At 43.9% G+C, this 13,308-nt stretch overlaps 1 protein-coding gene across 4 annotated transcripts in view; it reads right to left on the bottom strand.

The window, feature by feature from the left end:
- Positions 1 to 13,308, bottom strand: part of LOC140186150 (gelsolin-like) — a 98,218-nt gene that overhangs the window by 46,512 nt on the left and 38,398 nt on the right. For all 4 annotated transcript variants that reach the window (XM_072240070.1, XM_072240071.1, XM_072240068.1 and 1 more), the window contains exons 4-6: positions 7,861 to 8,022; positions 3,623 to 3,772; positions 1,548 to 1,637 (exon numbers count right to left, since the gene is read on the bottom strand). In XM_072240070.1, coding sequence (XP_072096171.1) covers positions 1,548 to 1,637; positions 3,623 to 3,772; positions 7,861 to 8,022 — 402 coding nt within the window. The remainder of the gene's footprint in view (positions 1 to 1,547; positions 1,638 to 3,622; positions 3,773 to 7,860; positions 8,023 to 13,308) is intronic.

Raw genomic sequence — 13,308 nt, 5'->3', positions numbered from 1 at the left:
TCAAGTACTGCACTCCAGAGAAAGGGAAAGTTAGTTTTATGATGCAGCTTTGCTCCCTCTTTACAGGCCAAGTGAGAACAACTTTGGGTAGGAAGAAACTCTACAGAGACCATCAAAATGTTTTACGATGGCAATGGCACACATTCCTCGGTGGGTAAGCATAGCAATCAGAGAGTTAGAATGCAGGAGGAATGGGGTTCCAGGGGTTCCAGTGGTTCCATGCTGTTTCCTGTCCTTCAACTATGAAGAGAGCCCACTGTAGGAGCAGATAGAGCCATGATGGTCTCACAAGGACGACCACCTGAATGCCATTCTCTCACAACAGAGAGATGGTGGAATACAAAAGCTATAGGGCTGAAATTTAAAAGGAATGCAGAAGCAAATCAAACATCAATGCTGGTAGACTTAATTAGCTGGTCTGGTTAGTGATCAGAGCCGGGAAGATCCAAGTAAACTCGCATTAGCACCTCGCTCGGCAGCAGAGCCTACCAGTAACAAATCTTTCCAACTACGCATCTGTCCAACGTCAAAACCCCACCCACTCTGCCCAAGATCAACTTTCACATACCAAGTGCAAAGCATGACAAAATGATCTTCATGATCAATGTGATAGAAATGGTTTAACTGCATTGCAGTGGTTGGGACACAAAATATCCATTATAAACAGTGTGACAGAAATGGTTAAACTCAGAGCTCCCTAGACTTTATGACATGGACCAATATCATGAAGCAAAGGGTCAGTGGACGCCACGTTAGAAACCCCTGGTTTAACAGCATTGCAATGGTTGGGAAATTCTGTTGCTACCGGTAACAGTATTACAGAAGAATGTGAGGTCACTACACAGAGTTGTTTGCTATGCCTCCCCTCTCACTGTGAAATGGAGACACCTCTTTCTCCCTTATTAGGGAGAGAGAGAGAGAGCCTGTGGTATGTCGAACACTGGGTGAACATGTAGTCTTTGGGGTACTACAAATCTCTGTCTTTGCTCAGCTTTGCTCATGCCTGAGTGCTCGGTGGTGGGTGCTGATGCTTTTTTGCCAGTGGCAGGAGGGGGGGGATTATTGCTCGCTGCTGCTTACGCGCAGGAAGGAGGGGAGCTGGGGGGGACTTTGGGGTTCTAACATTTAATTGTCATTCATTCTTTGGGGGCACTCTTCTGTTTTTGTGGATAGTTGTGAAGAAAAAGCATTTCAGGATGTATATTGTATACATTCCTCTGACATTAAATGTACCTTTGAAACCTTTGATTGTTTATATAAAACCTAGAGCACAGGCAATTAATTGAGAAGATCCAGGCAAAGATCTCTAAATTGCCATGGAGCTCAGAGAGTCTGAAGGCTTAGTCACTTGCCAAGAGTAAACAGTCTTGTCTAATGGGTGGCTCCAGACTACCAGACTAGACAGATCACCTTGATCTTAGTGTCCCAACCCCGGAGAAATGTTTGAGACAAGGAGCTTCACGGTTCACAGGGGTGATCTACACAGACACATTTGCTTATCCCATTTCCAACAATCTTTAGGCACCTCAAAGAATTGTGCATCACACCTTGTACAACTTAGCCAGTTTTCTGTTGGATACGTCAGCCTTAAGGTCATCCTCTGTGCCTTCGGGCAGATCTGGCTTTGGTCCAAGAATCTTGAAAATAAAACAGAATAGAATTGAGAGTCACAAACTGGAAACAAATGAAGCTAGAAGAGCCAATGTTAAAACACAATGGTCATGCCTCTTCATCTCAAATCTTTCCACCAACACAGATATAATGACATGATTTACCAATATCTTTCACCCTGGGGTCTCCACTCTTTGTTCCACAGGGCCCAGCCTTCCACTGAATGAAGATGCAACCAACCTGGGCACTGTCCGAGAGCCACTGCCGCATAGCATCAGAGACCCTGGTTCAATCCCGGCCTTGGGTGATGTCTACATGGAGTTACTCTTACTCACTCTTCCTTCAGTTAGTCCTGACGAAGGGTCTCGGCCTGAAACGTCGACTGCACCTCTTCCTAGAGATGCTGCCTGGCCTGCTGCGTTCACCAGCAACTTTGATGTGTGTTGCTTGAATTTCCAGCATCTGCAGAATTCCTGTTGTCTACATGGAGTTTGTGGGTTTCTTCTCACATTTCAAAGATGTATGTGCCGTTAATTAAATGCATGTAGGAGAGTGTAAATTGCAACTCTCCTCAGATTGGTGGAAACATCGGAGTTGGGCCAATGCAGGATCAGTGTAAAATGGAGGATGGTCGATGGGCTGAAGGATCTGATTTGTTGCTATATCTTGTTAATATAGAAAAGTTCAAATGGGCACAGCTTAAATGCTGTCTTTAAATTTTCTGATGATACAACCATTGTTGGCAGAATCTCAGATGGTGACAAGAGGGCGTACAGGAGCGAGATATACCAGCTAGTTGAGTGGTGTCGTAGCAACACCCTTGCACTCGATGGCAATAAGATCAAAGAGATGATTGTGCGCATCAGAAAGGGTAAGATGAGGGAACACAGACCAGGCCTCAGAGGGATCAGAAGTGGAGAGAGTGAGCAATTTCAAGTTCCTGGGTGTTAATATCTCTGAGGACCTAACCTGGTCCTGACAGATTGATGCAGTTACAAAGAAAGGAAGACAGCAGCTGTATTTCATTAGGAGTTTGGGAAGTTCTGATTTCTCACCTAAAACACTCAAATTTCTACAAATGCACCATGGACAGCATTCTGACTGGCTGCATCATCGGTTTGTATGGAGAGGGGAGAGTTACTGCACAGTATCAAAGTAAGCTGCAGGAAGTTGTAAAATCAGGCAACTCCATCATGGGCACTAGCCTCAACAGCATGTAAAACAGCTTCAAGGAGCGGTGCCTCCAAAAGGCACCCCATCACCCAGGACATGCCCTCTCCTCATTGTTACCGTCAATAAGGAGGTACAGGAGCCTGAAGACACACACTCAGCGATTCAGGAACAGCTTCTTCCTCTCTGCCATCAGATTTCTGAATGGACATTGAACCCATGAACACTACCTCGCTACTTTTTATTTCTGTTTTTGCACTACTTCTTTAACTACTTAATATACATATAAACTTTCTAATACAGTTTTTTCCTCTATCATGTATTGCATTGAATTGCTGCCACAGAGTTAACAAATTTCACAACATTTGCCAATGATACTAAACCTGATTCTGATACATGGTAGCAGATAGCACAATTGATTTACAGCACTAGCAATCACTGATTACAGTTCAATTCCCATCATTGTCTGTAAGAGGCTTGTATACTCTCCCTGTGAACGCAAGGGTTTCCTCTGGGTCCTCTGGTTTCCTCCCACCTTCCAAAGACGTACAAATTGGGATTAGTTACATGCTACGTTAGCATCAGAAAGGTGGTGACACTTGCGGGCTGCCTCCAGCACATCCCCGACACATGCGACATCTCATTGTATGCTTCAATGTTCCAGTGCACACGTGACAAATAGGGTCATCTTTTTACCTGAAAAAATCTGTGACTATAACCTCCGTCAGTCAGCTGGCTGTGGTGACGTCCGCTGGCACTTTGGCAAACCCCACAGAAAAAAATTCATTTTCTCTTTACAATAGTACACAAGGTCTTTCATCTGTCAGAGCCTGATGCTCACCTCGATCAACTTTTCTGACTCCTTGCCTTCCTCCAGCACCCTCACACGGGCACGGCCGCTCCTCTCATTGTCACGAATACCCTTGGCGATGTATGTGGCCTTCAGACGTTCAAACCTGTTGCACTTGGAGCCACACCACTGCAAGACTTCCTGAAACACAAGGAAATATATCACAAAGTGGCAAGAATCAATGTAACACATTATCCCCCATAGAGCCAATTATATCTTACATGTCACTACACCATCTTTGCCCACGGAGTGCTTGGCTTTCCAAAGGATTAATCACAGAGTTGCGTTTGTTTGATTAGGGAGAGAAATTGTCAAATAAGGACAGGGAAGATGAAAGCTCATTCTTCACATCCAGCATTATTCCTGCCATCAGATCCTGCTCAAAGCCTTTCATTACCTTCCAGGACGTGGGTGTCTCTGACAAGGCCATGTTGATTTCCCAATTCCACCTACACCAAGGGGCCTCAGGAATGGCTTTCGCTTCTACTAATTTGACAGATTATTCAGAATATTTTGTACTTTGAGAGCAAATTCTTTGCTCAGTGCGTGGTCCAAATAGTAGTCCACTGCCCATCTCAGCTGTCTTCTCAAAGACCAGGTCTTTGCACCACAAGCAAGTTTATTGTTCAGATGGCATTCTTTCTTGTAAAAACTACAGCACCAGCGATCAGGGCTCAATTTCCACTGTAGGCAGTTTGCACATTTCTCCGTGGTTTCCTCCAGGTGCTCTGGCTTCCTCCCATATTCTAAAGATGTACAAGTTGGGGCAAGTAAGTTGTAGGCATGCTACGTAGGCACTGGAAACAAGGTGACCCTCACTCCCCAGCACATCCTCGGACTGTGTCGGTCATTGATGCAAATGCCACATGACAGGTCATTTAAACGGGCAACTTACGCCCCAGGCCAGACTGAAATGTTCAGGGTCGGAGGAGAGCGATGGGCCAGTTCAGCTTGCTGCTCTGCAGAGTTTGCTCGTCTCTGTGCTGGACCAAGAACATGACCTGCACTAGCGGACTTCAGGATCGGCTACAGTGACGCCTGGCATTGTGAACTTCAGTTCCAAATGCTATTTGCTAGCTTTTATTGTTTGCATGATTTGTTCTTTTTTCTCTCTGCACAATGTCAGTCGTCTTTTGTTTGTAATGGGTTCCATGTTCCGTGGCTGCCTGTAAGGAACTGAACCTCAAGGCTGTATAAAGTATACATACTTTGAACTTTATGTTTTTGTGTACATGTGACAAATACAGCTAATCTTTAAATCGTATTCGCTGGGAATTCTGCTTATCCGATGCTAAGTAACTCTGATGCTGCTGGAAGCAAGTTTTCCATTTCATTTGTGCACACTTGACAATGAACCTGACTTTGACGGGCTTTGACAGTTTGGAGTGGATTTCAGGACTGGCTCCAATAACAAATGTTCAGTCCCACAGAACGATCATTAACAACGGAAGCTCAGGTGAGCGCAGACAACAGAAGTGACGACATCAGTGTCGATCCCAAGCTGGTGCTGTCCCCTGCCATATATACACACCTCAGTGGCCATTTTATCAAGTACACCTGCTCGTTAATGCAAATATCTAATCAGCCAATTGCGTGGCAGCAACTCAATGCATTAAAGCATGCAGACGTGGTCAAGAGGTTCAGTTGTCGTTCGTATAAAACATCAGAATTGGGAAGAAATGTGATCTAAGTGACTTTGACTGTGGAATGATGCTGGTGCCAGATGGGGTGGTTTGAGTATCTCAGAAACTGCTGATCTCCTGAGACTTTCATACACAATCTCTAGAGATTAGACAGAATGGTGTGAAAAACAAAGGAAAAAAAAAATCATCCAGTGTGTAGCAGTTCTGTATGCAAAAAGAAAAGGCTTATTAATGCGAGAGGTCAGGGGAGAATGGCCAACTGGTTCAAGCTGACAGGAAGGCAGCAGTACCTCAAATAACCATGCATTACAACAGAGGTGTGCAGAAGAGCATCTCTGAACACACAACACATCGAACCTCGAAGTGGATGGGCTAAAGCAGCAGAAGACCACAAACATTCACTCAATGGCCACTTTATTTTATACAGGAGGTACCTAAGAAAGTGGCCACAGTGCTTCACAACTGTATTACACTTGGTTTAATTAGCAGCACCAAGAGTAACAACTGCGGATTCAGCAACTTCCCTTTGAGCTTCAGTGACTTCTTTAACACTGATACAGCAGAGGGCATTAAGCAGGCAGAGTTGCGACTGGTATGGATCCTTTTCACAACTTGGCTATCATACAGGACATGATATTCTGCAGGAGGTGACAGATTCCTGGCCCGGGGATGTCTGTCAGCCACATGGGCTCAGACAGCAGAGAAGATCACTTCCAACAAGACTAAGGCACCAGTGTTAAACAATCCAACAAACACTAATCCTGAGACAGCTGCCGTGGCCTGGACTCACTTGGAGGCCTCCTCAAGAGGGCAGGCGACGAGGTGGGAAGTTAAAACAAAATCCCTGGCACTAACATTATTACTCAGTCGTTCAGTGTTGTAATCATGGCTTTAAAAGTTAGATTTCTGAACCACTTAGAAATGAGAAGATTGGCATTCATCAGCAAAACTCAGGAAATGTTCCCCCTCTTCCCCAAACCCATTGTCCAATTCACATTATAGCTGTTATCAGGAATGAATCAGTTATTTTGGAAACTATTTCAGACATTTAAGGAATTTTACTGTGCTTGTTAACAATGTTAAGTGATTGCAGCCTGTGTGTTTTTATGTAATGGAAATGCCACAGAACTCAGAGCAAGAGAACTTCCCTCTCCCAGCTGCTACTAGCATACATTTTAACTAACGGTTCACTCCCAGTGTCACAACTACCTTACAAGGAGATTGGGCGGGGTGGGCAGGTTAGGAGGGCATCATTTTTGTTGGTCTCCCACCCAAAGTATCACACTGGGATCTTCACCAAGTCTGACACGTGGCAGAACCTTCAACCGGAGACAACGCTCCTGGGCAATGTTGGTTCAAGTGCAGGAGTGGGTCAAAGCAAGACACGTGGGTGATTAAAAAGAACGGAGGGCTAAGTGGAAGAGAAGGGCTAGGCTGATCTTAGAGTAGGTTCAAATGTCAGCACAACATTGTGTGCATTTTGTTTTTACAAGAATACTTTTATTACAAATTCAGACCACTACACTAATGTACAATCAAACAGAAAACCAGACAAATCATAACTAATATAGATTAAACTAACACATTCCCATCGAGGAAGGCATTTAACCCCCATGGTGCCCAATGGTCCCAAAACACTTCCATGTTACCTGCAGATGCAACTTGTTTGTTTTCTGACAGCTAACCAGGTACCTCTCTGAACATTGCCAGGTGGCCAGAACCCTTCACTGCCCATCTCCAGGACACATGGATAGCTATCTTAGCCAGCCTAGGAGTAGATTAACTAGGGCATCCTCCTCTCTCCCGTGCCCCCCCACCTTATTGGATGACCAAAGATGAAGAAGATGGGGCTAAAGTGCAGCCAGAAAGTGAGAAGTAGCCTCTTCAGATAGGCAAGTAGTGAAGGCAGCCTTATACACTCCATGTACAGACAGTACATAGTCTCTTCCAGCCCACAGAAGCAACAGGCAGCTGGGAATTCAGTGCAGAAACAGAAAAACTTGCTGCAAGGCACTGCTCTATGCAGCACACTCCACCCCAGCTCTTCAACGTGCGAGGAGAGGCCACCCTCGTAAAAAGACCATGTGTTGTCTTGGTTACCAAGGAAATACAAGCAGTAGGCACCATACCCACTCTGCCATTCAGTAAGGTGATGACTTCTTACAAAAATCTCAGCCCCACTTTCTTGAGGTTTTGCTGTTGTTGCTCTGTTGAACATTGTGGGCACACTACGACAGCAGTGGAAGGTGTGGCAACACTTGCGGCCTGCCCTCTGCACACCCCTGGGTTGTGTTGAACGTTAACACAACAAGGCATTTCACTGCACGATTTGATGTACTGTACATGCGATAAATGATTAATCTGAATCTGAAGAGATAGTTAAAAAGGCCCCATTAAAAAATGCAAGTTCAAGTTTAGACAGGTGAAGAGGATTCCTTGGAAACAGACACGGATTAAATGGACTAGGAATCGGTTCCCTTTCGCGGCCCAGTTGCAGAACACAAATACCTACTGTGATGTCTGCTCAGATTTCTTGGCTTGGCTGCCAAACAATGTCCAGTAACCTGTCAGAGTGGCTTGACTTACATCTCCCAGGTCAACGATGAAGCAATCTCCAGAGTTGAAGCTCTCCCAAGACAAGGGGACCTCCGTCGCTCGCACTACCCGGCGGCCCTTCAGATGGAGACATCGCTGCACCGTCACCTCGTTGGGCACCACGTGAGAGAAACCAGACGCAACTCCGCCAGCCTGCAGGGGTTAGATGTGCAGAGAGAGTCAAGGAATCAAAAGTGATGGGTATGGTCAAATGTCAAAAACCCTGAACATCTGTAAACGGCACAGTACAGGCCCTTCGGTCCACGATATTGCACCAACCTTTTAACCTACTCGAAGATCAATCTAACCCTTCTCCTACATAGCCCTCCATTATTTTTAAGCATCCATATGCCTACCTAAGATACAATTGGGGCATTTAAGAGTTTCTACCACCACACCTGGCAGGGTGTTCTATGCACTCACTACTAAGTAAAAGCTGACCAAAAGATCAGAAGACACAGGAACTGATCGAGACTTAGCTCTGACATCACCCCTATACTTTTCTCCAATCATTAAGTCCTTCTCTCCCCCGCCCCCCCCGCCCCCCCCCAACCTCTCCAACCCTCGTAGAAGCCATTTCCACCCTAGGAAAAAGTCTCTGGCCATCCACTGTCCCTGCCCCTCATCATCCTGACAACTCTATCAAGTCACTTCTCATCCTTCTTCACTGCAGAGAGAAAAACCCAAGCATGTTCAAGCTATTCTCAATCTCCATTTAATGGGTCAAGGAAACACCTTACACAGGTGCCATCAAATATCACAATGAATAGCCATCACTACGAACAAAAGTTACTATAATCCATTATATCTGACAAAACCCTCAAACTCTAAAGAAATCGTTTAATTTCTTTAGAAATACTCCACAATTCTCTTCAGGTAGAGATTGAAGTTTAAGGAAAAGCACCAAGGATGTGGCAACATGAAACTACTAGATCATGAAACCATTGGATTACCTTTAAAAAAATACTTTAGCACATCTACAAGGAGCACTGCCACAAGAAAGCAGCATCCATCAACAAGGCAGCCTCCCCCTCCCACCCATCCTGGCTACGCTCTCCTCCACTGCTCCCTCTATGCTGTGTGGATGCACAGCCACAGAGTAACTGAAATGCTCCCACGCACATAGCCTTTGTTGCCAAGCAGGTGGAATTTTCTTTAATATAATGTTAATGTTAGAATAAGATGGCTGTCATTTTTCCGTTACTGTTTTAATGAGGAATTAAGTTTTGATTCAGTACTGCAAACAGCAAGTTAATGAATATAATAATTCAAACAGCAACTACTGTCTAAATATTTTGATTAACCTACAATATCGTGTAGCATTAACTGTCCTTAAGATCTGGCATCTCTTCATAAATTCCTTCAGAAAAGCTGTTTGAACACTGCAGTACGCAAAAGCAAAAATTAACAAGTTACAGTCACAGAATCTTGGTGATACCATTTGTTGGAATGACAAACTGAAAGATCTGCTTGCATCTACAAGTTCTGACGTTGATTATTAGTTTATTCATTCAAGGTTTGTATGATCACTTGGATAACAGAATTCCTGACAATGAGTTAAGAGAATGGCAAGCTTTTGACCCCTTTGCTATTGCAAATGCAACCAATTTTGAACTTGGAATAGAGAATGTTGTATGATTAACAAAAATAAAGCACAGCTACTATTACGGACTACAACAAAAGAGTTCCCTCAAAAATATTGCAGAAATATGGTGATTTCAATTTGTCATTTCTGAGAAAGTTAAGACTGTTTCAATTAAGATGCTCACTCTTATGTTGAACTATGAGCTTAGAAACAAAGAATCTGAAGAACTGTCAATGCTTGCTGACGTCATTGGAACATTTCAAGCTTCTAGTGCTGACTGTGAATGTGGATTCAGTCTTATGAATTCAATCAAATGTAAAGCCAGCCACAGTCTAAGAGTGGACTATTTGGATGATTTTGGATGATTTTGAGGATTAAGATGAATTTTTCATCTGGATGTTAAATTAATCTGGACACAGTGTTTATAGACAATGGATTTGTAATAAAGAAAGATGAGAAAAAGTTTATGAAACGTGAAAGATTTTCTTTGTTGTATTGAATTTCATTATACCAATTAATAAAAAACACGTGATCTTTCTAGTTTCGTTCCAAATATTCCTAGTTTGCACATTATTTTTAAAAAAGACATATAAGGAGGAGGAGAAGATGGCTGCATGACGTAGCTGGCGCGGCCACTCTGGTGAATGATATCTGTAATCTGTCAAGTAGGGTGCCGTGCACAATCCTGATTTGATGGAGACAGACGTGACAGAACGGAGGAACATCTGGAGAAACTTCTGAAATGCCTTTTTCGCTGTCACTGTCACTGTGTGATCCAGAATCTCCGGAGGGGAAGGCCCCGAATCCTCAGCTTTGCTTGTTGCCCGGCGGCCAGGACGGGGGCTGAAGTGCTCGGCAGTGATGGTGCTCGGTGCCAAAGGGCTGGTCGGAGGCGCGAAGATTTTGGACAGACTCAGAGTCAGCTGTGGTCGGGTGCTTCCAATGCATCGACAGTTGCTGGTGCCTGGAGGTTTATGGCAGGGAGTTTCTCCCTTCTGCTGCCTGCTATCCGGGAATATCGGGAGTCGATTGGAACTTTGAGACTTTTTTTACCGTTCTCATGGTCTGCTCTTTATCAAATTATGGTATTGCTTTGTACTGCTGTAACTATATGTTATAATTATGTGGTCTTGTCAGTGTTAGTCTTTGGTTTGTCCTGTTTTCTGTGATATCACTCTGGAGGAACATTGTATCATTTCTTAATGCATGCATGCATTTCTAAATGACAATAAACGAGGACTGAGTGTTCTCATAATCTAATCTAAAGTGCTGCACAGTTTTCAGGCTTTGTAAAAATTCTCTGCTGAGAGCAATGGTTGGTCCGTGCAGCTGTAAAGAATATTTAAAGGGAACGGTGGTCAAACTCTCCATTTCAGGTCAAAACTGTCGCCATCCAGGTCATTCTCATTTTCTTTTTTTTTTCCACTCTCACAGAGAGAGACAGAGACAGAGAGAGAAAAAAAAGCTGGTAGCTTCAGCCTGTCGCAGCTGAGGCTTGGAACTCTCTTATGCCCACGAGGGCGGGTTAAACATCGGCACGGAGTGCGTCTGTCACTTTGTATAATCCCAAAGGAGTGGGTTTTTCGGGATATTCTGTGGAGACCACTTGTGTGTTAACCCTTGCCTGGTTATGTTGTGTGGTATTCCCTTGAAGACGATATCCCTGTGACAGGTCACTTTCGGTGATAACTCACATGTGGATTTGGAACAAAACAACGGACAAGATCTTCGACAACGATACTTTCGTTTACCTGGGGAATTCGACGTAACCACCTTTTCTCTACATTTCACCCTGGATTACAAATATCTCTTTCCTATCATTTATTCCGTGGACGACTGAACTTTCCCTACTTTACCATCTTAAGACTTTAAGCTTTATTTCCTCAAGCTTAACTTAGTTTGGGAGCTATATTACACATATATACACATAACACTGTTTATCTCGGTTAAGTTACCATATTATAAGTAGATACTAATAAAGGTGGTGGTTTTAACATTAAAACCCGACAGTGTGAGATCTCTTGCTGCTGGTTTATTTCTAAAACGTTACAGTTCGTAACACTATGGACTCACAAAGATTCTACACCTCATTATAATAGTATTATTTACTATTATTTGTACAGTTTGTTTTCTTTTGCATATCGGTTGCTTGTCAGTCTGTATAATTTTTCTTCAATTCTATTGCCCTTCTTTATTCTTCAGGTTTGTTTTGCTGCTGCATGTTGTATTCTGTGATGTTCTGCCAGGCACTGTGGGCGTGCTATGTTGCTACGCCATGAAGACAAAAGAAACACTCCAAGCAACTCTGTGGATAGGTTATTAAACAGCACAAGTTAGGAGATGGATACAAGAAAATTTCCAAGTCACTGAATATCTCTTGGAATGCAGTTAAGTCAATCAAGAAATGAAAAGAATATGGCACAGCTGTAAATCTGCCTAGAGCAGGCCGTTCTCAAAAACTGAGTGACCGTGCAAGAAGGGGACTAGTGAGGGAGACCAGCAAGCAACCTATGACAACTTTGGAGGAATTATGAGCTTCAGTGGCTGAGATGGGAGAGACTGTGCATACAACGACTGTTGCCCATGTGCTTCACCAGTCGCAGCTTTATGAGAGAGTGGCAAAAAGAAAGCCACTGTTGAAAAAAAACTTACATGAAATCTCAGCTAGAGTTTGCCAGAAGGCAAGTGGGAGACTCTGAAGTCAGCTGGAAGAAGGCTCTATCGTTTGATGAAACCAAAATTGAGCTTTTTGGCCAACAGACTAACTGCTATGTTTGGCGTAAGCCAAGCACCACATATCATCAAAAACACACCATCCCTACCATGAAGCACAGCAGTGGCTGCATTATGTTGTGGGGATGCTTCACTGCAGCAGGCCCTGGAAGGCTTTTGAAGGTAGAGAGTAAAATGTATGCAGCAAATATAGAGAAGTCCTGGAGGAAAACCTGATGCAGTCTGCAAGAGACCTGTGATTTGGGAGAAGATTTGTTTTCCAGCAAGACGATGACTCCAAGCATAAAGCCAAAGCTGCACAGGAATGGCTTAAAAACAAAGTTAATGTCCTGGAGTGGCCAAGTCAGAGTGAAGACCTCAATCCAATTGAGAATTTGTGGCTGAACTTGAAAAGAGCTGTTCCCTCACAATCCCCATGTAATCTGACAGCCTGAGCAGTTTTGTAAAGCAGAATGGGGAAAGATTGCAGTGTCCAGATATGCAAAGCTGATAGAGACCTATCCACACAGACTTAAGGCTGTAATTGCTGCCAAAGGTGCATCTACTAAATACTGACTAGAGGGGGAGGGGGTAAATACTTACGCAATCAATTATTTTGTGTTTAAATTTGTAATTAATTTAGATCACTTTGTAAAGATCTGTTCCCACTTTGATGCAGTCTTTTTTTTTCTTTTGATCAGTGTCAAAAATGCCAAATTAAATCCACTGTGATTTAATGTTGTAAAACAATAAAACATGAAAACTTCAGGGGGGAGGTAAATACTTCCGATAGGCACTATACCTTCATCCTGCCCTTGAAGACCTGCCTCAGTCTGCTGAGTTACCTGGTTTGAGGTTTGGAGTTATCATTAGAGGTTACATCGGATTGGTGAGAGGCTCCTCCGTCCCAGCGGCGAAGTAACCGGTCACTGCCTGGCACGTTTCTGCTCTGACTCTCCATCGCGCGTCCAGGTGGTAGCCGAGCAGGATTTATCCGGTTCTTGTACCCCTCACTGGGGCTGAACCCTACTCGGCATTTCATAGCACTGCCGTGACTAGCCAAGGAGGTGTCCTGTTAAACTATTCCAGGCAATCCACCTCTTCCTTGCTGTTGGCTCAGATCTCACGTAAACACAGACACC

Source organism: Mobula birostris, chromosome 22, assembly GCF_030028105.1.
Source record: "Mobula birostris isolate sMobBir1 chromosome 22, sMobBir1.hap1, whole genome shotgun sequence".
Taxonomy (NCBI): Eukaryota; Metazoa; Chordata; class Chondrichthyes; order Myliobatiformes; family Myliobatidae; genus Mobula; species Mobula birostris.
Note: the sequence above shows the minus strand (reverse complement) of the source record. Positions and strands in the feature narration are given on the sequence as shown.